Raw genomic sequence first — 27,816 nt, 5'->3', positions numbered from 1 at the left:
ATGGCATTGCATTTGGTTGGTGCGGTTTTCAGGTGTTCTCCTGAAGGCGTGAAGTTTGTTTCCAGCCCGAGCGGCAAGGAGGTTTACGTCAGTGTCTATTTATAGCTTGAGAATTAGTTACTGTACAAAGTTCCACTTCATTCACAATGTTTCCGCTCCGCCCACATGGAACATAAAGCTTTTATCAAACTTTTCATTGGCCCAAGCGAGACGCCAATCAATCGTCTCGCTGGGCGCTGCATTAATAAATGGAAAGTGATGCTGCGAGATCTTTATGTTGCATCGAGTAGCGGACCTCTGCTATCCAGATTAAAGCCCGTCATCGACTTTTCGATCAGGGATGGCTTCTAATGACATATCAGGTGAGTAGAACTGGTTCTATTTACAGCCTAAATAAGCTCTTGAAGGTTATTGATATATTCGTTTTTTTTGGTGCAGAAGCTCATCGTTTAATTTGAAGTCGAAATCAAATCGTCGAATAGACACTGTGGTCAGGAGCGTGTCGTCACTACAAATACAGCAACTAAAATCTATGAAAATTAAAATGGGCAGATGCAAACAGGATTTTTGTTGTTCCTTTTAGAGGTTACGTTACCTATACGGGTGTTCGAAAATTTCGTACAAGTGACTTTTTCAGTTTTTGGAAGGAAAGGAAAGACAGAGACGTTGTCTAAATCACTTTTTTTCGGGTGTGACCAAAGGGCTGCGGGAAACACGTTGTCAGAGGTTTTGAGTTTATGCGAAAGTCACTCCCGAATTACCCTAAAAATAACTACTTTTTAAAAAAATAAACTACTCAGTCGAAGTGTCAAGTGGTTTTTCCCCACAAAAGCGTACAGTTAAGACAGAGTGAAACAGTGAAGAAAGCTCCACAGCCGAAACGTTGCCTCTTTTCCTTTCAGCATGGCAGAGACCTTTACCTATTCCTTTAAAGTTAAGACGTACAGCAAACTTAAAATTGTTGCCAGTTGGAGAGCTTTAATGTTAAAAAAAAAAAAACCCGCCAGTGTCGTAACGTTTCCCGTGAGTTACACGCCGTGAGGGTATTAAAAGTCACAGGCGCACAAACCGCTCTCCGCGCCCCGACTGACCGCCGTCCCTTCACCCCCGGTACCTGCAGCCCTGGATTCGGAGCTCGGCGACCTGTTGCAGGAGTTCCAGGACGTGATGGAGGAGCTGCGCACGCCGGAGCACAGCCGGCCGGAGCAGTACCAGGAGTACCTGCGCCAGCCCAAGCGGAGCAGCGCGGTGTGCGACAGCGGCATCGAGGACTCGGACTGCAGTGAGTCACTTTAAACTTGCCCCGTTTCAACTTGCCTGCCGCACCCGCTCGTCTTCCTGTGGGCTTTGAATGTATTTTTATGAAGTGTGTGTGTGAGGGCTTGATATATTTTAAGAGTGTTAGCTTATGAAAAAAAAAAACGTATACAGTGGCCTTTGTGTATGATAAACATTTTAATTGAAAAGTGAATGTGCACGTGTACTGCGAGGGATCTCTTGCAGATAAGATGAGATGGGAAATTCCGCTGTTTGCCATAAGATGTACATGTTCATGCCCACTAGTGGGATGGGTGTAGGGGTCACTGGTGTAGGCAGATACATAGGGTATGCCCCTTAGGGATCAACTCAACACCAGATTCCCTGAAGACCCATTAATCAGTAAATTGCTCAACCTCCTTGCAGCAGTTACAAACCCCTGAGGAGCCTTTGTAAGGCAGCAAGAGTGATTCCACCCTGTCACCCAACTGACAATAACCCTTTAATTTTAATTTCTACCTCTCAGAGAGGCTACATATCCGACTTGATTAAGGTCAACACATGACATTGTTGTGGAGTTGTGCTATCGATCGATGCTGTCCTAATTCCAGCAAAGCATGACACGATGACCTAAAATCATAAGAAGGGTTACAGACGAGATCCTCCTAGCCTGTTAGGTAGTTAGTAGCTTATTGATCCCAAAAATCTCATCCCTGCTATTTCCTGAAGGATACTCAGTTTTCAGCTTCAGCCACATGGCTTTGCAGCCTAGTCCACACTCCTTGGTGTACCCTGGACTAGTATAGACCTTGTGTACACACTGGACCAGTACTCCGGTTACTGGTCCCAGTTCTGGGGCACTCGACATTCCACATTTACCTTTTCAGGCTCCCTGATCCCTGAAGTCCCTGCACATGTGATTATGTCCCCTTATTTTGTGATCACTGTCCCCGCAGGTCGGGAGCTGACCCCCAACAGCAGCCTGAACACTAGTGAAGAGGACCTCAACACAGCTGGCACCAGCACGGTGCCGAAAGGTGGGCGCAGTATGGATCCCTTGAGCTCCTGTTAGTTTGCCCTGCGCAGAGCTTGTGGCAAGCTTTTCGCTTTGAAGAGCTCGGGGAGACAAAAATGAGACGGGTGTTAAAAACATACCCTTACAGCAACTCCCAGCTGTAAAAGGAAAGGCTCTTTCTCCTTAGTCGTTGGCCAAGAAAAACAAATGTGTAAAACAAATGGTGTGAACTGAAGCTATTTTTTAATTTAAACTACTCTGTGTTTGCCAACACATAGAGTATCAAGCCTTCAGTTGCTGAATAAATGACTTAATTACATACTGCTGTTCATCACCTCTTAGGACTCCACTGTCAGCTCTGAATCACACAATTTTTTCTCCCCACAAAAGATAACCACATACATGTATCATCGAGTGGTTAAAATCTCTTTTCTCGGGTATAAAGTTCAGTCTCGTACTGCACTGTAGTTACTTCACGGTCACTGCAGCTCATTCACCACACACACACGTCTGCTGTGCTTTTCCTGCTTCAGATCCAGCTCTGATTTACTGGATTAGAAACACTCAGGGATTTGGATCCATAAAGCCAGCCTGGTGAACTGGCATGAAAATGCTCCATCATGGAGAGGAAACGTGAATTTTGTGCCCTTGTAACTCTGGCAGTGGAGAAATGTCAGTCCCTCACTAGGAAATTCCAAAGGAAATGCCATCTTTTTACTGAAATTCTGTTTTTAATTTATTTTTTTAGCAAAACCTGGAGACCTGACAGAGCTGGAAAACTTCATAGAAAACCTAGACAGAGAACTAGCGGGTATGTACAGTAAATAGAAATGACCTTAATCCTGTACATGTATAAAACACATGAGCAAATCAAATGTTGTTGCATGTGTACTATTGGTTAAAACTACTTAACGACTGTATTATTTAATAATTTCATCTCCGTTTAATACTACAATACACGTGTAACAATGATTGTATATTCACATGAATTGTTCTGGTAAATAAAAGTATATCTATTCGTACGCTCTGCGGCAAAACCTGTAAGCTTAAGAGCAGCCTGGTCTGTATGTGACCACTGTCATAGTGCATAGGTGCCCACTTTTAACATGGCTCTATCTTTCCTGTCAGAGATGTGAACCTGCAAACCCAGCCTGAGGTGAAGGGAGGTTTCTCGATGCCGCCCGGACACAGCGATGAACCCTGTGCCCCGTCTTCCATATCAGCATCACACAGAGTGATGTTCCATGCACTCCATGGCCTTTGACTGAACACGATTTAGTTTACCATTCACCGTGTGCAGGGCAATATTAATTAATAACTAATTTCTAAGGAAATGTTACATTTCTTTAAAGTATCAAGTGCATAGTAAGGTGTGATGCAGCAAATTATACCACAGTCTGTTTGAGCCTCAGCAAAATATCATTTTTTATTTTTTAGTTTGGGAGCAAATCTTCAAGCCTCGAGTTTTCTCATTTGCTATCATGATGCTCCTGTTCTTGAGCTTTCCAAGTACTAAGTGCTCATTCACTTGGATTCTTAAAAAGGGATGTTGTGTGGGGAAAAGGAACACACTAAGATCACTTTACCATGACTGATGGAAACATTTGCCAAAAGTTCCTCTTTACCCAGCATGTAATATTTACGTAAGAAAATCCCACTTCTTCACTGACAATATAATTTTGCCCTTGAAATACAGGATTGAAATTCACCTATCCTGCAAGAATGTAAAGATTTTAATAGGTGTACAGTTCTTGTAAAAATGTTTTTATAATGTAGATATGTTATATATTGTATATATGACTGTACATGAAAGAATAAGCAAATAACTGAAATCTACAGTATCTATGAAGGAATTCTTTAAGTAACTGAATGTGGGAAAGCTATGACTGCTTTGTGTTCTTTACCTTCCAAGATCTAGGATTTGAAATCAAGCACATGCACCTACAGTATAAAACAGTGTAGTTTTTCAAAATAAATGTGTTGTGTTTTTACTGTTACTTGTGTGTTTTTCCATTTCATGTGTGTCAAAGTGTTGTTGCAACTGTGTAGCACTGTTCCCAATTCTCTGCAGCAAAGCTAAATTCCAATGCGCTTTCTCAGCAAAAAAAACCCTCAAAATGCTGCTTTGCTCAGAAGGAGGAAATGCATCTAATGTCCAGACATGACCATTCATCAGTTTCTCTCTCCACTTCATTTGCCTTGTCTTTGCCTGATGCTCACATCAGGAGGAGGGGGGGGGGGGCAATATTTCTAAAAAAATGATCTGAGCTCAGCTGTAACTGCAAGAGCAGAGTGTATTAAATGAGCAGGCTTCAAGCTTGAAGGCCTGTGCTAAATTATCTAGTAAGAATGTAAATGGAGCTGCGGTAAGCCCCTGAACTGTCTTATGCGCTCGGCCTGCAAAGCTGCAGTGAATTGTGTGTGTGTGTGTCTTCTTCAGCTGAACAGCCGCGGCTCCCAAGAGCCAGCGGAAATGACCTCTTCTGGTGCTCGGGGCAGTCACCTCAACCTGCCCCTGACTCGCCCCCTTCTCCCGCTGCCCCATACCCTGGTGAGACTGCGTGAAAGCTTCCTGAAAACGCCTTGAGTCTTCGCCTGACACCCGTTACACCACATCTGAGAACAAACAAGGAAATCCACGAATTCAGTTGGCCCAGTCTTCTCGGTACGCTTTTTTTTTCCAGGACAGGAAGCCCGTCAGCAGCAGGAGAAGACATGATCTGCGATCACTGCCGTCACGCTTTACTTTGGAGAGCCGGTGTGGCAGAGTCAAATTTACAGTACAAAAAAAAGACTGTCCACTCAAAATGAAATGCCTTCCTTTTAGGTGCAGTAGTACCTGTGCCAGATGGAAAGGTGAACAGCAAGATCCCCCTAGATCTAACCGTGAAGTTTATAACTGGCTGGGCGTCAATCTAAATTAGAACCTTTGGCACATCTGGCAACATCTGTTCAGCTCTGGAGAGCCTAGGATAGTCTGACAAGTGGATAACAGCACAAGTAAATTTACTTGTTCTTGAATCTGGGAAGCAGATCAACAGTAGGATCAACCATCTTATTATTTTGCCACAAACCACCAGATTCAACATCATTAATCCTGCACCAGAGCGTGATATTAAAATCAATGCACGAGAGGTCACCCCAATTTAAGATTCACCATGTTTTAAAGACATTCTAGTTTAATGCTATGTAGACCAGAGATGAGGGCAAAGTGTATGACCTCGTTTTCCAGATTGTGGTCTTGCTCCCAGCCTGAAGAAAAGAAAGTTGGGCATTTCTCTTTCCTGATAATCTGACACATTTCTGAAAACTCCCTGAGACTCTGGGGAACTACAGCGTACCGCCCTGGTGATTTCTTAGTTTCTGCCCATTTCTTTATGAACGAAAATGAATCACACTACTAGAATTAATTTCAACACATAGCAACCTTTTTTAAGACTAGAGTTTTTGTTTCAAAACGTTTCCAAAGAAAATGAACAGCCTGAACAGAAAAGGCTCTCACTAAATACTCTCATCATCGCCATTATCATTAATCTTCAGTTCCTCGTTCTCAAGAACCATGTGACTGAAGACTAAACCTCAGTGCTGACACATCTAGGAGAGGTTCAATATTTTTTGCAGTTTCGCTGAACATAAATAAAATATGAAAATGGAAGAAATCAAAAGATGTTTACTGGAATGTTTATAATGTGACTGTACCAATCACGTGCACACATGCAAACTGAAATATTACAGGCTAGAGGGTAGTCTCCCCGCCCATCAGCAAAGTGGCTCGATTTCTAGATAGGCTGATGATGATCAGTGGCTTGTTTTCTAAATAGGCTGCTGATGATGATCTCTTTTCTGTGGTATGAAGTTTAGTCTGTTACAGTACTGTCACTTCACAGTTACTGCAGGTCGTTCACCACACACAAGTCTGCTGTGCTCTTCCAGCTACAGATCCGACTCTGACTCACTGGATTAGAAACGCCCAGGGATTTGGATCTTCAAAGCCAGCCTAGTGAAGTAGCATGACAATCCTCCATCACGGAGAAAAAAAGATGGAATTCTTTGCTCTTGTAAAGCTGGCAGCGGAGAAATGTTAGTTCTTCGCTGGACAGATGTCACTGAAATTGTTTTTAAATGTAATTTCTTTGGTCAAAACGTAACAGACCTTCATAGAAAACCTTGACAGAGAACTAAGGTAATTAGAAACTATGTTAATCCTATATGCTATTTGTATAAAACACGAGAGCAGATTAAATGCCGTTGCACATACTGTATACCATAAGCTGAAACAATCCTGAAATAAATTTCTTTTATTTTTGACTGCCCTGACCAATACTGGGATACTGGTGCTCCCCAGTGATCCATTACAAGGCATGAGTGCAAGTGGATTGATAAAAGCACTTTAAAAAGGCGAGAAAACCATCACTTTTGCTGAACAGGAAGAGTGCTGTTGAGCTGCAGACAGCTTGTGGTCCCATGGTGTTGCACAGCAGCCCTGAGAATCTGCACGTTACATCTCCCTCACACTCAGCGATGAGATCTGCTTTGCAGAAGTGCGCTCTTCATCTAAACCACAGAAACTGTGAAACAGAAATGAGTCAATTGCACCATCATACCAATGGCAACCAGCATCTGAAATACAAACAAATCAGGCATACATGGAAACCGAGAGTATGACATCACACAGTATGACCTATTAGGCAAATCCTGTAAGTCCTATAAATTGTGTAAGTCCCCTTGAGGAGGCAATACTTTACGTCAAAAAACAAAAAGTGATTTCACTTATTTCTCTAGTATTATTATGATTGCATACTTCCTTATTACTGTTTAAGGCTGGTTTTCACGGCAAACCTACAGCCAGTACAAGGCAGAGTATCTATTGTGAGTATAAACCAGGTTATAGACATATAGCAGTGGTTAGTTAACAACAGCCATTAAAATAAAAAAAAGTTTGTATAGCGCCTTTCATCCCAAAGCACTCTTCCTATAGGAAGGGATTCACTCCAGCACCCACTACAGTCCTGTTACACTTCAGCTGCTCAGTTACTCAGCCAGGACTTCAGGGTTAACAACCCTACTCTTCGGACACATGTCTTGGTACCTTTGATGACCAAGTAGTCAGCACAGTATCCCCATTTACTGGTTTGGAAATAAGCAGATAAGAGGGAAGAGCTCCTCCTACTGGTCCACCAACACCACTGACAGCAGCAATCTTGTTTTCCTTGAAGGTCTCCCATCTCGCTAGTGGCCAGGCATTCTTAACTTTCGAAATCTGATGAGATCAAGTGGTTATTATTCCTAGCTAGACACAGGGGAATGTGTATACAGGCCTCCTACAGACTGAACAGAAAGAGGCTGATTTTGACATTTATTTCTAAATAATGACATTTCCATAACCATGCCCCGGTCTCCAACACAGTTTTGATCTATCGACTCCCACCTCTGCAGGTTGAAAACCAAATAAAAATCTATTTTTCTGTGTTAGGCTTAAAGCAGAATGCATGAGAGCAACATCAAGTACTGAAAACGCTTGGGAAAGTTTATTACATTTGCACCACTATTCCACATTTTTTAGACAGACATTTTTCAAGCAAGTAGTGAATTTCAAGCCAAGATTCAACCATAACAACCAAGGAGCTTTCAAAACAACTCAGGGAAGACGTTGTATAATGATTACGAGAGGTGTATAAAAATGTTCCAAAGACTCTTAATCTCTTTAAATCATCTGAAATCGATCATTGAGGCACTGCCTAGATCAGGGAGGAAAAAGACCAGAGAGCCACTGTGAGTCCACTAGTGACTTTGAAAGAGTGACAGAGCCCAGTGGTTTAGATGGGACAAAATATCTGGGGGTCAACAATACCTTGATCACAATATAGTGCAAGCGACCGTATCTTTAAAACAGGTTTCTGGCTTTAAACAAGTTTCTTTCCACTTCTTACCAGTGGTTTAATGCCTCTTTCTATTAAAAATACCCTACATATACTAAAAGCATGTCATTAGTGATGGGCACAATAAGGTTTGAAGCAATATGAGTCCTAGTAATGTGTTATTTTAACAGCGGCACAATCAAGCAAAAAAGGTGCTTATAGTGCAATTTAGGCTAGCATTGTGATCTCCTCTAAGATAGTGAATAAGAAGTTGAAAAAGTCTTTTGTGACATAACAATGTATATGTGAGAAACAGTTCAGTCATGATATATAATATCCTCACTCCACTCAAAGCGCTTTACAGGTAATGGGGATCCCCTCCACCACCACCAGTGTGCAGCCCCACCTGGATGATGCACCAGAACGCTCTCCACACCCCAGCTATTCAAGATTCAAGACTCATTCAAGCCTGGAACAGCCTCCAGTTGGTGAAATCCTACAGCAGCTCACTTCAAATTCCTGCAGCTCAAGGGATAATGCATGTGGAAGGCAGAATCCCACATTCTTGGCATGCTTTCTCCCATCTAGTCTTCCTGCTGACGCGCTGTTCTGAGGGACATTGTCCCACCCAGCCATCAAGGGACAGGGAATGGGGCTGACGTTTTTGTCTGGAGGCAAAAGAGCTGGGCCTGTTTGTTTAGTCTTGGCTCTGGCCTCGGAGTCTTCGTCGGGGGGTTTCCTGATGCAATCAACACCAAGGGACATGGGAATAGCAGCTGGCCAGGAACTCGACGTCGTTCCAAGAAAGGGGGGGGGGGAGGGTTTGGAGTACTGAACTCGCTTCAAAGGGGAAGCGAGCGGCCCTTCAGAGCGGAAAAAAAAGAGGCGTAAGCACTTAACAGACACTTGAGTGAAAAAGGTGAATAGAGCAACAAATTGAAAAAAATATATATATCCTGGCTGCGCGGGGCTTACTTTTCAGATTTGCAATGTATCATTTCACATCTTACCGTTGAAGGGCTAAAAAGAAAACAGGCGCTGGGCGATGACACGCACGACTTACAAATAAAATCCTGTCAGTTCTGGACTCGCAATGAACGCGCCGCGATGCTCTCTGCAGCGGAAGACGACTACAGAAGGAGCGCGCATGCAAACGACATCAAAGACACGAGCAGAGCAGGGAGCGCGCAGCGCGCTTGGAGGATCTGCGTTCGCACCCGCATCACTGCTCTCCCTTTTGCACACGTTGATGTTAAACAGGAACTCGTATCTCAACACATCGGAGAGTCACGAAGTCATCTGCGGTTTCTATAGGCTCTGACTAGCTGGGACTTAACATTCCTCAGATTTTTAAATAGACGACTAACGCACCAGCATCAAGAAATGCGCTCACTGGTTTCCTCTCCATTATTTCTTTTCACAAAGTACTTCCTTTCTTCAGTCACTAAATCCTGAGATTGTTCACATAGATCGCAAAAACAGCTGCTGTTCAGCGCAGTTAACGCGCTGAACACAACGGCCGAAAGTGGAAAAAAAAGTTTCACTAAAACGTGATTAGTATATTTTTATCATCACGTTTTATCATGACGTTAATGGTTTTATACAAAAATAATACATTGGTTTGTTGACTGGTTTACTTACCTGTGTAAAAGTGACCTGCTGGTGTGGAAAGGCCGGACACCAGTTAATCCCCGTGTATTTGCGAGGAATCGGAAGGATTTGATTTGGTAGAAACTGCTTTCTTTATGGTTTTCCATAACGTATAGCCTCATGGGAACTAAACCTTTAGGAGAAATTGGACGCCATTGAGTAAAAAACGCAATATAAAAGTGAGTCTGAGTACTCAGCTTGCTTTTAATGGCGTGGCCAAGGCGGTGTAGGTAAACAAAATAATAAACTAATCTGGAATGTGAAGTTAGTGCTGAATATGTCGCCATGCGCTCCGACATACACAACAGAATCCACGCGAAGTTTCACAGATACCACCGTGCGTTAAGTACAATTTAAAAACGCCAATAACAACGACGAGAAGTCCGCCATCTTCACGTTGTCTGACTGACGGCAATACCTGTTGCTAGGAGGACCCGGGCCTAGTGCTGTCGCGCCCTGCAGGTAGTGAGCGGATTTTGCACTGCCGTACTCGGCTGTCAGAGCGGTCAGCAAGCAGACCCTACGAAAACTTTGTATTAGTAATGGTATATTTTAAAACGTACCAAAACAAGGCAGACCACTTCTACCTTCACAGCTCAACGAGAGATTTTTTAGTGATAAGGTTTTGGTGAGTGCTCAAATTATCTGCTGATAACAAGTGAACTTCAGTAGGTCTTAATCACACCAGAGTTTACGGTTCCTCACGATTGTGCGTATCTGGTATCATAATCAGTTCTGGGCTGCCACCTTGTGGTCAAAATCAAGTAAGTGCGTGGCAGAACGTCTCAAAGATGAGGCCCCTCATTGACTAATTCTTGAAGCTTTTAAGGATGTTCTATTAAAGCCCACGGAATTGTCCTGCGTGGAGCGCTGCACTGATATTAAAGGATCACGAAGGACCTTTCTATGATGATATGATTGCCCCAAATATCACAACCCGTCTCCTCCTGGCTGCCCGTTGCCATGATGCCGATGGAGAAGTGGGTGACACAGAATCTGGGTGAGCTCCCGGCTCCGCCAGGACTAGTGGGCTAAGAGTGACCTGTGCTGACCCTTCATTTCTCTTCCAATTTCTGGAGTCTTCGCAGCTAAATGTATGTTCTTGTTAGGAGCTGGCCGAGATAGTTGTTAGGATCAGGGGCTCTGTATCAGATCCGATTTCCCCACGGGGTTGGACTGTCAACAGCCAGCAGGAATGGGAAGTTACGAAAGCCGTCGTTTCACGAATGAACAGAAACCGATGAGTCCGGAGTTGCGCAGGCACTTGTTGGCGATGTGCTGTTGAATTCACCCCCGGCCCCGAGGATGTCGGCCCAGCGACTGGCCTCTCACGAGGAGCAGCGGAGCAATTTCTGCGCCTCATTTCTCTTCTGGGCTGCTTCCCAGGGGTCAGGAACCTTGTACTTCAGCCACAGGGGCAGGGATGTCAAGATCTTCTTCTTGACAGGATGGAACAAATGATTCAATTTACTGAATCTTTTCAACTGCTTCCCGAGAAGGTAACGAATCAGGAGGCCTCTTTCAGGCCCTCGGGGCCTGCTGGAGTGAAGGAGCTGAGGGTGACACAGCTCTCTCTCTCCCCCCCCTCTAGCTTTTTTTTGCCCAAACTGAAGACCAGTTTCCGGTTCAGAGCTCACCCAGAGGCCTGAGGGCTGCTGCAGCTTCTCTTCTTGTACAGAAGTGGCACAGCTGCCCGCAGCAGAGCCTCTGGCATTGTCTGGCGCACTAATATTTCATGAGTGCAGCCTTTTGCTTCCAGTCAGAGGTAATGGGCTGTTTTATGACTGAGCATTTGAAATTACAGATGACGTGCCCACTGCCTGACACCATGTTCAATTCAAGTGTCAAAGAGCCCCGTATTCACTTTCCCTTCTGTCTCCAAAGCAGTTCAGAGGGATTGCATCATGTCTTTTCCGTGTAAATGTTGGTGACTTCTCCTGAGTGATGACTTAGCTCAGGGAGTTTACCACAAATTGCGCGACTTTCGACCCCTTAGTTAATTAGCACAGAGCAGCATGAAAGGGGGGCTGGTCTGGAGCCTCAGTCGCAGTGCTGGGGGCGGACAGCGAGCATGAGAGAGAGAGAGGAGTGGCAGTGCAGAGGGCTGGTCAGTGACAGGCTGTATGGGCAGAAGCACTCAGCCCTGCAGGAGCTCCAGCTGTGACACTTGGCCAAAAACATTTAGGAAAAAGCAGAATTGCATCATAGCCCAGGAGGTATAATCTGAAAGAGTGAGAGGAGTGTTTAAGAAGTGTTTCCCCGTGGTGGGAAGATGGCGAGAGCACAATCTGAGCCTCCACACCTGCCTGACCCACATTGCATCACTGAAGTGACCAGTCATTTACTCAGGGACAGACAGAATGAGAGAAAACACACAAAAGCCGAAGAAAGAGACCAAAGTTCAGGTTGTAATGAAGCACCTTCAATAACTGTTAGTGTAACAGCTAATTGCAACTTTTTATTATTCTAGATGATCAAGGAAATGACAGACGTTATACGAACCCAGGGTGTAGAAAGACAGGATCTTACTACTAGTAGTGTATATTAGTAGTAGATCCTACTACTGGTCTATACTAGACAAGTGCTGAGCTTTGCCACCAGGTGCTGAGAAGAGATTCGTGATTCCCCAATTCTGTCAAGCCTGGAGAGCAATGGTAGCAGGAAACAGGTCATTCCTAACTCTTTTAGTCATGCTCACACTTTAGGCTCCATGAGACAGATTCCCCCAGCCGCCAGCACACAGATGAGCACTGCACTGGCGCCCTCTACTGTCTGTTAGTGTAATCACAAGAGGACTCACACTGAGATATATATAGATATATAGATATTTTATTTTGGATATGTTACTTCAATGTGAACTGGTATAAATACATTCTATGGACATTTCATAATCTTCGATGACTCTTTATTCCTAGGAAGATGTGCAAGGCTTTCTGCACAATGGCTTCGATGAAACAAGTTGTAGGTGGATAATCTGCGCAAATCAACAAGCAGTCTACCTGGAGAAAGTCACACACCCCTTCTTTCTTTATTATTTTTTTTATTGTCACTTACAAATGTTTCAAAATATTTAAGGTAGGTGATTCGCACAGCTCCAGTATCGTTGCTTTATTTTTTTTTAATTACAAACCTGAAAAATATATCAAACCTTTTTCGCCGCAGTGAAAATCGGATTGCGCTTTTTTTTTGTGTTGAACGATATTTAAGCATCAGAAAAGTTTGGCAACTTTCATTGAAATCACAGGTACAAAGGAGGAATCAAGCTTACACTTCTGAAACAGTGGCGGCCCCAGTCACTGATCCTGGCCATTCCGAAAGACCCTACCGGCTCATTACAGACGCGCCAAGTCTCCCAGAGAAATCCCTCTTTCAACCGCTGTGAAGAGGCCACATCACTGTCCCTCCAGTGTCTCTCCAGCAGAATAAGCACCACCTCAAACACCTAAAAATTATACTTTTTATTTTTACGTCTCACCAGTGAAGCAACGTCTGCTTGGTCCCCAGCAGCTCACAAGTTGAAACAACACCAGTTCCGTTTCTGCTGTTTTCTGACTCAACGCAGTGCTGAGCACTGGTACCTATCATGTCACAGGACTGAACTCTCTGATAGTCATTGGTATTGGCTGTCAGCCAAACCAATCTGGGAAGAGCAATGTACTGTGGTTAGGATTTGAAAAGAAAACAGGCGCATTTCCCCTTTGTCTCTTATTTGTGTACAATTTTCTGATTATTTTGTTTTCCCATCACGGCACTTGAATTATCACACAGATTTGTTTAACAACGGAAGTGCAGTTGACGGATTCTCCTTGATATCTTTCCCCTCGGGCTGATCTGTTGACTGTATCTCTTGTGGAGTCTGCAATGTCATCCAGTTTGGAGCTGCACTGACACACACTGGTGATCCTCGGGAACTGCACTCACCCCTGTGACACCTTCGAGACTGGCGAACCAGGTGACTTACTGGCTATTCTGTCTGATTTTGGCACTGTTGCATCTAAGTGACTTTTACTGTTAATTGATTTGGCTGATGCTTTTATCCAAAGCAACTTATCTTAGTGCCCATTTATATATTTGGGCATCATACTGCAGTGAATCTATATCGGTATTGAGTGATGTGCTTTGCTCAAGGATACACCAGCAGTGCACCACAACCTTGCAATTATGATTCCAGAGCTTCAGCCTTTCCTGCACACTGCTACCTAATACTAATAACCCCCCCTGCACCCCCCAACACAGGCCTCTCCCTTTTTTTATTGGGATGAATGATCAGGCCAGTATTGGTGCTGGCCCTGTGTAACTAAAAAATGCCTTTACTGGAGCAGACTGGCTTTGAGCTGTGCTGACTAGGCAGCAGACTTTTATGTTTTGACTGGAAAGTGCCCAGGGCTGGGGCGGTCTGCATGCAGAATGTTTAACAGAGTACTGTGTTCTTGCGCCATCTTGCACCAGGTCAGTCTGTCTGCAGCAAGCAGAGTGCAAGCTCTGGACAGGGACAGCATAATTTCCAGTCACCCGGAGCGTGCCTGCACCCACGGAGGGCCACCGAGTTTGCAGCAGATGACACAATCCTTGCCCCAGGTGGTGGTCCTGAGAAGAAATGCACAGAACGCCTTTGGAGATGGCACTGCGGTTTCCTTTCCTCCCTGCTGACCACTCTCCCACCCAGCCCTGCAATCTATTTCTAAGCTCAGTTCTGCATCTCGTTCTTCTTTCTGCCTCACTAATAGCCTTTCCTTTCATAAGAAAAAAAAAACTCCTGGCTCGGGTGTTTAGTATGGTGCAGCTGATGTATTAAGGTTCCCTTTTCCCCTGATAGTAGCGCCGTATCTCAGATTCTCAAGGGAGGACCATCTAAGGACACAGACAATTAAATTGCAGTCGTTTCCCTTCTAGCTAAGAGACAATAATAAGTAGTGCCCTGCTGAGCACAGATAGAAAACAGCTTGGCTAAGCTCCTGCCACTCACTTCTCATTGCAGTGCAAACACACAGCCTCTCATGAGCTCCAGTTTAGGATTGATTACTTAAATTGTCTGGAATTAACACCCAGATCTCCATTAGTCTAGTGCCACTGATTTCCAAGGGCCTGTGTTCAGCTGAACACTACCACATCTGCAACAGACTGCTTTTTGAGTGTGCAACTGTGAGGTGAGAGCACACAGTCTACAGAGCACACAGCAGACAGACACCCCCCAATGCATCTACCTCTGTATTGGACTACTATGGCACAAAACAAGCTAGGCTACAGGCTGCATAATCTTAAACCATGTTTGCTCTTCCCAGGGGTGCCCCCTCTGTCAGTTTCAAAACACCAGTACTGTCTGTGCTGCATGCACACACTTTGACCTGTTACTGGGGGTTGTGTGACATCTTACGCAGCAAACCAGAAATTACAACCCTGTATATCTCTAATGAGATCAAAGGTGAAAGAAACCAGGGAATGCAGGGAATGAAGGATAGGATTCTTGGGCCTCTACCTCGCTTCCCAGAGGAAGCCAGCAAAAGTGTTGGATTAAAAGTCGAGCACCTTGGGATTTTTTTTTTGCTCTGTGCATAAACAGCACCATGGTTTCCACTTTCCGAAAGAAAAAACCCATTCTCACCTTCACGAAACAATCAGCCAGGCAGCAACGTGCGATCTATACTCCCTCAGCTGCACTACGACACAGATGGTGTGTTATCTGGGAGACAGACAATCTTTCCCTTCTCTGGGTCAAATCCTTTTGGTCTCTCCTTGCCTGTCCAGCTCTGTCCCTATCCAATTCATCTTCCATCTTTTCCTCCAAGCCCCCGACCACTGAGTCCCCTCCCCCTGACCCTGAGGTCCATCCCCCTGACCTTGACCCCTCCTTCTGACCCCTAAGTTCCCTCCCCCTGACCCCCGAGTCCCCGCCCCCTGACCCCAGCGAGACTGGTTCTCGCAATCACTCTCGTTCTGACCGGCATGCGGACAGAAGCTTTAGCTCAATTGCCTGTGGGTACAGTGGAAAGTTATGAGGCAGAAATGTCTCACAAACCAGTTGAATCGGGACTTCACCCCTCCCCACGTTTGACGTCAAACTACAAACTGATATTAACAAAAAAAAACACAAGTGAACAGAATGTTTATCAAAATACAGAACAAATTTACACTAAAAAAAATACTGCTTTGTAAAACTTTTTTGTTTTCTCAAGTTTGCTGGTTGTAATTTGGCACATGGCACAATCAGCAGGTATACATCTCATATTCATATATATATATAAATATTAAATGTGTATATATACATAGAGAACTGTTATAAAGACAGCAGCCCAAGGCCCATTATGTTAAACTACGATGGCAGTAAATGTGCAGAATGTTTTGAATGACTGCATCTCCAGTCAGCAGAACAGATATCTTTATAACAGCCCTGTATATATATTTATATAAGTCGATATTTATATGAATCTATAAATAAAAGTGTGCGCTGGTATTCCTTTTCAGCAGGGCTCTGTTCAGCGCTTTCAGGCTGCTGTGTCTCTGCTAAGTGGAACTCATCCCTTCCTACAAAAGCCAGTAGAATTGTGTCAGTTAGTTCAGCTGTAGCTTCTGCTAGTATTCCTTACATTTTAAATCACAGATTTCTTCTTTTTTTAAAAAAAAGAAAAAATTAGATGTAAATAACTTTAAAAAGAACAAAAGTGCTATTCCGCAAAAGACAGACAACCATTGACGCAGCTGAAACACTACATGTGGTGAGGAAAATCAAGTGGCCCCTACCACACACAAATGTTCTACGAACCCAATGAGAGGTGTACAGGTACATACAAGCTCAGCTCTCTCCCTCATGCACAGCTCTGTGTGTAGGTGTGCATGACCATGGAGAGATCAATAAGCTAGTTTGATAGATAATCTTTTAGCAAAAGATGCACTTTTTTTTTCTTAACAAAACAATCACAGTAAAGTAGTACATTTTTTTGTCTCTGCGTTTCTCACTCAGAGTCTATTTCAGGAGACACAAACCATTCATATTGTAAGTAAAAAAAACGAACCAAAAAAAAACCCACTCGTGTTTTGTTTAATAAAGATATGCAACGGACGATATGGTTGTTTAATGCTTATTATTTTTTTTTCTCCTTCGCTTCTGAAACTTCCACACGGCAAAGAATGTCGCAGGTCAGAAAGAGTGAACAAAAAACGTAAATAAAGGACGTAGCTTTTTTTTTTGTAAGGCATTGTAAAAAAAAAAAAGAAAACTGAACAAAAACTGTAGACATCTCAGTAGAGGCCATTGTTTTTAAACTAATTTCCCACAAGGAGACAGAAATGGGAAATAAAAAGCACTTTTTTTTTGTTCATATGAAAACAAATTGTTAATTTCTTAATTTTCCAGTCTGCTTAAAAGGCTTTTTTTTGTTGTTGTTCTTTGAAAATAGAAAACGAGTGTCGTCGAAAGCCTCTCCTCTTGAGAGAGGCGAGAGGCTGTTCTGTTTTGGCAGTTCGGCACCATACTGACATCCAGAGCTTCCGGGCCTTGCCGTATCAAAACCAACGTGTTTCTCGTTGAAAGAGTCTGTCGTGTTTTTCGACGTTCTCCTCCCACCCCGTGATATTTATAAAAAGGAAATCTTAGCCCCCGCGCCCCCTCCCCCTTCCTTCCTTGTCTCCCCCCCCTCTGCCCCCCTCCCTCCGGCCTGGGGGTTAAAGCTATACGCGGGTGGTGGAGTGTGAGTGAGGCAGCCCGGTGCTGTTGAAGCCGGCCGTGAAGGTGTTGTAGGGGTGCAGGTTTTGCATGCCCACCAGCGAGTTGGGGATCATGGTGATGGTGTTGGGCGTCATGAGGGGGATGTCGTCGGGCGAGCGGCGCAGGGTGAGCGCGTAGTCGGGCAGGGAGGCCATGCGCAGCGGGTCGTGCGGGGGCACGCCCTCGCAGTCGTGGTGGGTCTGGTTCATCTGCAGCGACATGATCTCCTCCTCGGGCGCGTGGGCGATGTCGTTGGCGTTGGCGCTGCGCTGCGGGCTGGGCTGCCGGTGGGAGTCCTGGCGCCGCTTGTCCTTGCGGTAGTAGAGGGCGGCGAAGGCCAGCACGTTGAGGAAGAGCAGCGAGGCGCCCACGGCGATGGTGACGCTCAGCTCCGTGGAGTAGTCGCGCGGGTTCTCCACCACCAGCGGCCCGCTCTCCTCCTCGCCGTTCCACTTCTCCTTGGCGTTCTCGCTGTTGTAGGCCGGGGACATGGGCGGCCGCTTGGTGTTGAAGGGCCAGGGCTTGCCGTTGGGCCTCTTGGTGGCGAAGGAGTTCTGGGTGGTCTCGGGCGGGGGCACCTTCGTGGTGGTGGAGGTGTAATGGAACATGTCGTGCAGGTTGTACAGGTGTGGCACCAGGTGCTTCCAGAAGGCCACCTTCGTGGCGCGGTAGTGGTCCCTGACGCGGGGCTTCAGGCCGATGTGGAGGTACAGCTGGTCCTGGGGGTTGTACTTGGACCACGCCACCTCCTCGAAGCGGTTGGCCTTTGTGTGGATAAATTTGGTGTCCTGGGGCACCGGCTTGTTGGGGTCCCTAGAAAAACAGAACCAGACCAGCGGTGAGTTTATCTACATGCGCGTCCTGTTCAACATTCAACGCATTACAGCGAAGCGCCTTCAACTCAGAATTATTACGGAACACGTAAGAGTTTGTATGTTTGAGTAAGCAGCTTGTTTGTGTTAAAGAGCAGTGCAATGCCGCACACTGGGAATGACTTTGTGAAGGCAGGGCGACTCTGCCAACGTCAATTCGACAAATCTCAAACCACAGGAACGGTACACAAGCTGGAGCCAATTGCAGGGCTGAACGTGATGGGAGCAGTCGCAGGGATACACCTCTAGGGGGCAGTGTTTACCACTCAGCTTCCGTTCTCAGAACAGCCCGCAACTCTAATTACACGACTGTATTGATTTATCGGCTGCATTTACATATGGCAGTCGGGAACAATCACAAGCCTCCTTGTTGCAACCGTCCCGTAAGCCGTGGGAGCTGGGAAGAGCGCACAGTTTTCTAGGTCCGACTCCTGCAAACACAGTAATGAAGTGCTGCAATGCAGTGAAAGGGGGATCACAATATAGAGATTCTCAGGTCAGACAGACAATATGACACTCACTGCAGTGCAGATAAGGTATTTAGGTCACTCCTGGAGGAGGGGGCCGATCTGATCTTCATTTCCCGTCTGGACTTCACTTGCTCTGAATACATTGTGAATCTCACCTCGCTGAAACACACAGCAGCCCCCGTTTGCTGGAGACTGCATTGGCACACCATTATCAGCCCAGTGCCAGCATTGTCTCTCAAGTTTGGACTGCTGGGATCAAGCGTACAAATAATGACTAAGAACAAATCAGAAGTGTTACTTTATTGTCGATGGAGCATACACCAAACTTGCTTTGTTACTGCAGTGATCATTCCAAATGAATATTGACGGCTGACCCCTGACTTTGCAGTGGAACGTCAGTAATTAAGTTTTGCGAGAGCACACACAAAAGAGGTAAGGTCATATCGATTGTTCACGTATTGCACATGAAGAACACGTTCTCAGTGCTGCTTTATGCATTCCCTGAACTTAGAGATGGAAAAGTCTCTGGTAAACCTGCCACGGACTAAAATTCAACCGATTCTAAATACCAAACTGAAATAAGAGCAAAGCATCTCAAAGAGCACATACTGCGACAAAATCAATGGCACTCTGGAAATTCATCTTACAGAACTTTGTTTTGCACATTCACCTTGAAAACAGATTCAGTTTTGCATTGCTTCCCACTTAGAGAGACTTCATCAACTTTCTCGGAAGAGTGTTTTCGGCAGGGTGCTCCTTTATTTAACGTTAGGAAGTGGAGCTCATGTCAGCTCAGCACATCTCTGTGTGGAGCTGCAGGTAAGATACAGGCCAGCTGGCAAAAAATACAACTGCACTGGGAACTGCTGATTTCCCCTGTAACAGACTTCTGAAAAAAAAAATTGCAAAACGAACATCCGAAATATCCACCCCACAAGAGTTAATCCAAAAATGGGATTTGAACCTGCAACTCTTCAGTTGGGAGCCATAACTGCTCAGTGAATTATTGGCCTCTGTTTCCTCTTGTTAGTATTTGTCCGTGTGTCGGGCCCAGGAGTGCATGCTTCTCTGCAGCTGTGGATGAGTGATGTGCACAGGCAACTGCGTATGTGTGTTTCTTGCAGCCAGTGGCAAGTGGCTTGAATATTTTCATGCGGGCTGTCAAATGGATACATTCAGGTGGCATTCGCAAACAGAAAGAACAATATTAATCTGGCAAAATGTAATTAACAAACCCCCACAGCTGGAGACATCAATATGCAAACCTTTTTTTCCATAATTTAATTTACAGAATTAAAAAAAAAGGAAAGAACAAATGCTTGTTTTATGTAATTACTCGCTCACACACACAGAAGCACACACAAAACGGAGCAGGTAATTAATTCCATCTTTCCCGTTCCCTCTTTGTAGCTGAACTTTCTACAAAAGAAATGTAATGCTTTTCAGCCAAATCCAATGATAAAACACATACACCTGTGTACTGCATGATTTGACAACTAAATCAGCTCACTGGTCCCACTTAAATGTTGGCTTTAAAATAAAGAGCTGGACAACTATTGTTATAAGCAGTGGCAGAGTGACAATTCTTTGGTGTCTGAGACTCTACATGATGTTTTCACTGATAAATTTAATTCTGTATTTCTAGGAGCACTGGGATCTCACAATCCCTTCAGCTCAGGGGGCTATGACCGTTGAGTGCAGAGGTGGAAACAATATTTGCACTGGATTACAGATTGTGCCATTTGACTGTTGCTGTTGCTCAGTGCTCACTGGCTAAAATATTGGGTTCTCACGTAGAATATAGTGTTGTGCCTCTGTGGATGGCAAGAACACTCTGAACAGGATGTGCACTCCACAGGGTTTTGAAATATTGCCACCCCATCTTCTAACAGGAAAGCCTTTAGATGAGGTGGTCATCAGGGTAGTGCCGGTACTACCTTTCAATGAGTGCTTACTGAATCTGTCTCATGTCCCTTAATCCAATTGCCTACCTTGGACAGAGTACATTCTTTTGGAATCAGGACCTAGACTTATTTTGAGATGTGCAAATATAGCTCAAACATGGAGTTAAAGAAAATGGTACTCAAAAGGTAATATTTTCTTTATCACTTCAGTAGTACATTTCTTCCTGAATCCTGCAGGTCATAAGACCTGAAATAGATTAACCTGCTCTGCAGTGGGGAGTTTGATGTCTGTTGATGCACTTTTCACATCCTCCTTTTTGCATTTGTGAAAGTTTATGCTTGTGGCAATATGGAAGATGAATATTGTACAAAGAAACAGTCTAATTATATTTTAGATACGGTCAGACACGCCAGTAAGTCCCTTAAGTATAGTTAACCATATGCAGCAAATTAATTCATTATTCAAACTAACCTTTTTAGATTTTCAAATGCGTTTCGGTACAGTTTCCAGGTATTGTCTGTTATTTCCTTTTGCTCTGTGGATGGGTGCCTGGTCCCAGAGCCCAAGACAGACAATCCTGATACTTAGATCAGCTGTCCAGTGCAGACTGCAGGGTCACCAAGCTGCTATTTAAAGTGTGCTACACTTTAAAATTGAAGTAAGTTTGCTCTCACACCTTCGACCTTCAAAGCCAGGCTGAAGCATATGTGAATCTCAGAAAACATAAACCAGACCCCATAAACAGAAAATAATCATATCAGGGAATGAGTGTCCTTTGCCCTTCCAAAAATCATATTTGCATGCCCTTCCCCTACAGAACAGCCTATTGCTGGTCATGCCAGCCTCTAAACTCAGAGTGGGACAGACCTTGTGTGATAACAAGCCTGTACTGTCTTGTCGCCACCTGCACGGATTGAGAAGACTAAGAGGCACACCACGAGCACCTACAGTAAGACGGTGGCCCTGAATCTGAATTAAGGCTTCAGAATGTGCTCCTCCTTCTGCCTGTTTCTGTCCTATGACTCACTGTTCAGTCCCGCAGAACAAAGGCCGTAATTAATGGCTTGCTTTTCTTCTTACACAATCAACGAGAGTTGCTCAGTGCTAGAGGACCAACAGGGGGGCTGAGCTGGTTTGCTGTTATCAAGGGGCTTCAGCAGCAGTTAGAACGAATGGGCCATTCCTCTGCAGGGTTATCTCGGTAAGAGGCAAGCTCAGGAGAATGACAAAATAGCCTTGCTTGCATGGGGGTAGGGCGTATTTAGAAGTCATAAGGCCTCTTCACTGTCTACAGGTGGCATGAGCAGCCATTGATTAGAAGGATTAGGTGAGAGACAGCTGACAAGGGGCCTGTTTCCTTCCTTCCCTTCTTAGTAGCAGGAATCCTTTCTGTGAACAAGCCTGCTCTCCCCGTGCTCATTACATTCCAGGCACACCACACCACAGCTCCCAATCAATGATATTCAAACTCCTAACAAGTGGCACGATTTCTCTACACCCTTTAATGCAAATCCGAATATCAGCTGCAAATCTCCTCTCAAGTGATCAAGTTTTAATTGAGTGGTTAGGGCCTAAGTGGGCATTACTACAAGCTCCTTGTCTTCAAAAGTTCCAAAGTTAAGGAAAAGACTGAACTTCACTTCTTAAGAGCGGCTCGTTGTCAGTTTCTGCACTGCGGAGCTGGTTAGGCCTGTGAAGGCTTCTCTGTGGAGGTTAATTGGTTACGCAGAGCTCCCTGACTGACAAAATGCGTTTAATTAAACAGAGGTGCAGCTCTTCGCAGTTCAAACCGTGAACCCGTCAGCCGGGTGCTGAGGACAAGAGCTAGAGACAGTTTAACTCAATGGCTGGATTCCCACTTCGACAGGGAGGAGAAGTCTAAGAAGAAGAAGGAGGAGAAAGACTGGATGACAACATCCTCTATGTTAATGACCTTGAGAGGGGAATGTGGAGTTATGGGCTTTGAGAAATGGAAAAGTGCAGAGTTGGTTTGGAGTAGGCAGGGCTTGTGTCTGCTGTATCTGCAGTCACCGATCAGTGAGGTGAGAGAGAGGAATGCTACACACTGTACTAACTCACAGGATGAGGCAGAATAATGACACGCTACAGGTAAGATGTGATGCTAGATATCTTATTTTGAGGAGGTGGTGCCGTGGAGTTCAAATAAAATGTTACTCAATTGACAATATTTGTGTTATCACTTCAGTGGTACGCCTTTTCCTAATTCCTGCAGGTCATAAAATCTGGGAAGGAGCAAACCGCTCTGCACTGCTCTGCAGTCTGATGTCTGTTACAGTGGTTTACACTTCCTCCTCTTTGCATTTGTGTGGGTTTATGATTGTGGCCATTCAGAAGATGAATATTGCACAAAGGAATGGTCTAATTACATTTTTATTTATATCTGCGACACGCAGATAAGATACTCTCTGAATTAAACTGAATGAGTTCAATTTAATGAAAATCAACTGCATAGATTTCTAACTGGAGAGACATCACACCCCTAAAATGTGATTCTAAGTAAGCTGTTTACTTTGAGCAGTTTTGGAAAGCTTGCTTGTATTCTGCTCAGGCAACACGGTGGTGCCCTTGTTCTTGTCTTAAATAGCACCTTTTATCTTGCAGCCTGTCTTACAGTGCTGTGCTGCACTGCAGAGGGTGATTATCAGCACACCAGGCCTGCCTAATCTAAACCAGCACTGGCCACAGTAATGCACAGCTCTGCACAGCACCCGTGATGGAGCACAGGCAAGGGAGCCAAACATGTCTAGCTCCTATCAAGGCAGAGCTTTATCAGCTTAGGCCAAACTTCACAGCTGCATCACACATCTATCTCTTTCTTTTTGTATTAAAAATGGGTTCTTCCTCTAGGAGTTTGCAGCCATACACACACAAAGAAAATCCAACACAACTGAACAAATCAGATACTAAAAGAATGCAACTATAATTATGCAACTACATCACATAATTAGAATGATCAACTGTTCTCTTCCTTTTTTAAATTTTATCCAAATGAAACAACTGGTTCTTTATTGGTGCAAATTTAACAGTGAAGGTTTGACGTTCTCCTTACCGCTACACCTAAACTCGCTAGATTAGACTCTGAGATGCTGCTATTGCTGACAAGCTCAGAGAAGCCCTTTGTTGAAGACTCACTATCTGGGATCCTTCAATAAAAGGCTGGATTGGATTCTGGGATTGACTTACTATTGAGCAGTCAAACAGGTGAAATGGAGCTAAATTACTCTCCTCTTGTTTGCCTTTGTTCTTGAGCAAACCCAGGAGGGGTTTCTTCATTATTCACGTCTATAATCCTCAGGTCTTTAAAAGCTAGTCTCCTACTGTTTTACCACACACAATACTGCACAGCGAGGGAGGGGCTCAGACTGAGCTGTTTTAAACCTTTTTCGTCCTGGTCAGTTCTTCCTCAGGAACAGCTATAATAATAGAGCCATGTCAGTGACATTCACCAACGCAATGTCACCCTCTTTTCATCCCTGATAAAACCCACAGCACGTTCCTGAATTTTGGATGTCATGCATCAGTTTTATTTCCTATAAAAAAAAACCTGGAAAACTGGTTGATTGCCCTTCTCTCTCAAGCACTCATTTAGCACAGACATTTCAGCTCATGTGAAACATTGTACAAGTGATAAGGTCTGCTTCTCAATTAAAATCAGACTTTTAGAATTTTTTCATCCAAATTTGGAGCTGTTAGCAATTTGCTAAGCATGCAGCTTCTCTTTTCCTCTTCTAACAAGCCCTCATCCTGGTTTTTTAGTTTTATCTCTGAAACGCTGTGTCAAGAAAGGCGCTATACCAACGTCAATTGCTGTTGTTGCTTTTGCTAACAAATGTAGAGACAGGTAAACAGGGAAATAATTAAAGATTACAGTCATCAGCATTGATTTTCCTTTGGAAACAGCACAGATCAAATTAAGTTTCAATCGTTAGATGTAATATGTTATAACTCTGCTCCTCACACAGATCTATGCTGTTTTGTGCTTTGGGCAGAATTAATTTCAGAAATAAAGAAAGGCACTTGAGGCACCAGGGATCGACTGGAGGGGGGGTTGTGATCAATAGTGCTCTAGAGACTCAGTGTGTGATGCTTTCGCTAATGGCCGTCTGTCTCCTGGGTGTCAGAGCCACACACAGTGGGAAGACTTCCACTCCGGCCCTGTGATGTGCAACACATTCAGCCAGTTGCTGCAGGACTGTCTCATAACCCGCTCTGTGAGTACTTGACTGACCCCAGTAACAGCTAGGGGAAAAAATGGAACAACAGTCCAGTAAATAATGGAGTAACAGCCAAATAGAGGACAGGGAACGATTAAGTCAATAATGGAGTAAAAGTGCAGTGAATAATGAAGTAAGGGTTAGCTAAATAACAAAGTGACAGGTTAATAACAGTAAGCATCAGGCACATAATGGAGTGACAGGTTCACAATGCCACAGCAATCAGCTCAGGAGTGTTGTAATGCTTAGATCAATGGTGCAGTAACAATCTGGTTAATATTGTTTGGTAACAGCTTTGTAAATAATAGATGGTTCTCAAACATAGCCTAGAGAGGAATGGGGCAAGGATGCTACAAAATGAAGAGCTTGGCCCTGCAGAGACTGTGCCACCCCTGTCCCCCCACAAAGTGCTTCCAGTCTCCATTGGGAATTGAAATCCAACAGGAAGATGATTGTGGAGACATTAAAAAATTGTATTTTCATTACAAAAATGAAATAACACCTTGCTGTTCTCCCAGTGAAATCACTTGGGAAGATGATTACAGAGTTACAGCGGGAGTAATGTGTTTTCAACAGATGAAACTCACCCAGTTTTGGCGAAGTTGGTCCAGTAGGTCATGACAACAGCGCTGAGCATCACGTCGTTCTTGGAGAAGTTGCAGGGGAAGAGGTCGGTGGGGCCGATCATGGGGATGCCGAACACGTAGGGCACCTCATCTCCGTGGGCGGCGTCAGACCAGGTGGGCTTCATTAGGCTCTGGCAGTGGTGGTAGAAGGCGTAGAAGTAAGTGGGCGAGCCGTAACGGGCGTGCAGGTCAGCCGTCACCACCGCCGGCTCCACCCACTGGTGATCGGTGAACAGGGCCACCAGGGTCTTGCGGCGAGTTTCGGGGTTCTCGCGGTCGGCCCAGTCCGTGTACATGAACTTGATGGTCTCCCTCAGCGTGTCCTTGCCCTCCGGGTAGCCGTACAGGCTGTCCACGAAGTCGGAGACGGAGAAGTCAAAGTCGTTGCCGGACACGCCGTCCTCGGAGTCGACCACGTTCTCCACGAACCGCAGCCCCTCGCCCTGGTTGACGCCCAGCATGATGTCGTAGTTCAGGAACTCGCCCTGCTCCATCAGTATCTCAGGGTCATCAGGGATGACGTCGCCGTCGATGACGGGCCCAAAGGCTACGTGGTAGCGGGCCGGCTGGATGTCCTGCTCCACCAGCTCCCGGGCGCTCTTCTTGCGCAGGCAGTCCACCATGTCCAGTGTGTCCAGCACGTTGCAGCCCACCTTCTCGGCCAGCAGCCGGGTGTACTTCACAGGCTGGTAGTTCACTGCCCAGCTGGACAGAGCAGAACCGCTCTGGATGATAGCTCTGTGGAACAGCCCTATGGGAGAGAGAGGTGACAAACAGGGATTGAGTACTTCGGTTTCGCTCCATGTTCATGAAGATGGGTTTAAAGGTCTTCAGTGTACAACCCGAATAGCACAAGTCTGACTACTTATTTTAGGCACACTGGTGCTAATGGAACTAATGACTCTTTGACGAGTAGAAGCTTTTTAGACTCTGCTTTGGGTATCAAATTAACTTTTCATTTTGTTTTCGTGTGGCTAACACAGCTGCCTCAGTAAATGTAGGTTCTAATTACACGGTTTATGAGCGCTGGTATTGTAGTCGTCCCTACAGTGCTACTTGTGTGTCAGTGCGAATGGCTGTTTTCTTCACTGAATGTACAAATGCCACCGTTACATTCTTCTGAGTTAACCTAGGGGATGTTTGGCAAAACGAGGCGAGAAACAAATCAAGCTATTTGTTTTCACTTGCATATTCCTTGAACTTTGATTTGAGGCCATTGCATGAGAAAATTGATTCGGGGAGGGTGATATTTTCATTTCTCTAAGAGCTACACATGAGTGAGACCTGCTCCTGACTTAAAAGCCCGAATACATTGCTTAATGCTTTCTGCATTCTGTCAGCTCTGTAGCCTCACTGCAATCATCTACCTGATCGCACAATTGATCCACAGCTCTGTGTTTTTTTTTCTGTCTTTGTACTTGGCTTTTATGCTATGCTCAGTGTCCTTTACAATAGTTTACACACTACTTCTCCTCTAAGATTCGTACTTTCGCTGATAACATTTCTCAGAAAAGCGCATTTAAATTATACAGATCAGTAACACAGAAATCCGGAGCTGGAAGGGCTATTATTAAAACTTGTGCATTTCCAGGGCTCTGTGCACAAATCCACTACTACTGTGCTCAGCTTGCTATGGGCTGTTTTATTAAAGGAAAAACAAAAAGATTTTTATCACAGAGCGTCTCATAAACACCTCCGCATATGAAATCAATAGCTCTTAAATTCATATCGGCTGCCGCATGCTAGCCTGTTGAAACAAAAAAAAAAACCAACAAAACAAGGCAGCTTGTTGGTGGTTTTTACAAAACACTCAGCATGCTCACTGGGCTCTGCAGCAGCTATTTTATGAACAAGGCTGCTGGTTATGATTTCTGCCTGTCTTTTAGAAAGGAAAAAGCAACATGAGCAGAAGAGGTTTTGTATGATATGGACTAAGAAGCTTATGGATACAGTTTTAGAAGCACAACAAAAAAGACAAGAGAACCTTAAAGACTACATGATTTCCCTAACCGACGAGTGTCATTATGGAAACACAGAGTGTTGGTGGACCACGAGTTACAAGAAAATCACCCTTACAACTGTGCAATCACTGTAATTACAAATTAATTACCATGTAATAATCATGTAATACCAGTCTTGTCAGCAGTGTTGGTTTCTTTTGTTAAATACCCTGCAGCCACTACAAAGTCTGATGCTCAGATAACATACATAGCTATAATCTCTCAT

The 27,816-nt window shown here is 44.6% G+C and overlaps 2 protein-coding genes across 3 annotated transcripts in view; one reads left to right on the top strand and one right to left on the bottom strand.

Annotated features, from left to right (window-relative positions):
• The first annotated feature begins 270 nt into the window (after positions 1–270).
• Positions 271–4,269, top strand: LOC148828677 (regulator of cell cycle RGCC). The gene is made up of 5 exons (XM_088925757.1): positions 271–362; positions 1,121–1,282; positions 2,214–2,294; positions 3,021–3,083; positions 3,401–4,269. The coding sequence occupies exons 1-5, from the start codon at positions 341–343 to the stop codon at positions 3,406–3,408; spliced, it is 336 nt and encodes a 111-aa protein (XP_088781883.1). The 5' UTR covers positions 271–340; the 3' UTR covers positions 3,409–4,269.
• Positions 4,270–17,123: 12,854 nt separating this feature from the next.
• The window catches only part of nlgn3a (neuroligin 3a), a 137,303-nt gene continuing 126,610 nt past the window's right edge, over positions 17,124–27,816 (bottom strand). For both annotated transcript variants that reach the window (XM_088924432.1, XM_088924430.1), the window contains 2 exons: positions 25,552–26,341; positions 17,124–18,295 (listed from right to left, as the gene is read on the bottom strand). In XM_088924432.1, the coding sequence (XP_088780558.1) occupies positions 17,446–18,295; positions 25,552–26,341 (1,640 nt within the window). In that variant the 3' untranslated portion in view covers positions 17,124–17,445. The remainder of the gene's footprint in view (positions 18,296–25,551; positions 26,342–27,816) is intronic.

This window comes from Atractosteus spatula, chromosome 9 (assembly GCF_055471065.1).
Source record: "Atractosteus spatula isolate fAtrSpa1 chromosome 9, fAtrSpa1.hap1, whole genome shotgun sequence".
In the NCBI taxonomy this organism is placed as follows: Eukaryota; Metazoa; Chordata; class Actinopteri; order Semionotiformes; family Lepisosteidae; genus Atractosteus; species Atractosteus spatula.
The sequence above is the reverse complement of the archived record's forward strand: the minus strand, read 5'-3'. Positions and strand labels throughout refer to the sequence as shown.

What these genes read in the sequence shown, in the direction of transcription:
- LOC148828677 (XM_088925757.1), top strand. Translation starts at nt 341, where the DNA reads ATGGCTTCTAATGACATATCAG. An exon ending in GGCTTCTAATGACATATCAG is followed by an intron (nt 363 to 1,120) that starts GTGAGTAGAACT and finishes CGGTACCTGCAG; the next exon opens with CCCTGGATTCGGAGCTCGGC. An exon ending in CATCGAGGACTCGGACTGCA is followed by an intron (nt 1,283 to 2,213) that starts GTGAGTCACTTT and finishes CTGTCCCCGCAG; the next exon opens with GTCGGGAGCTGACCCCCAAC.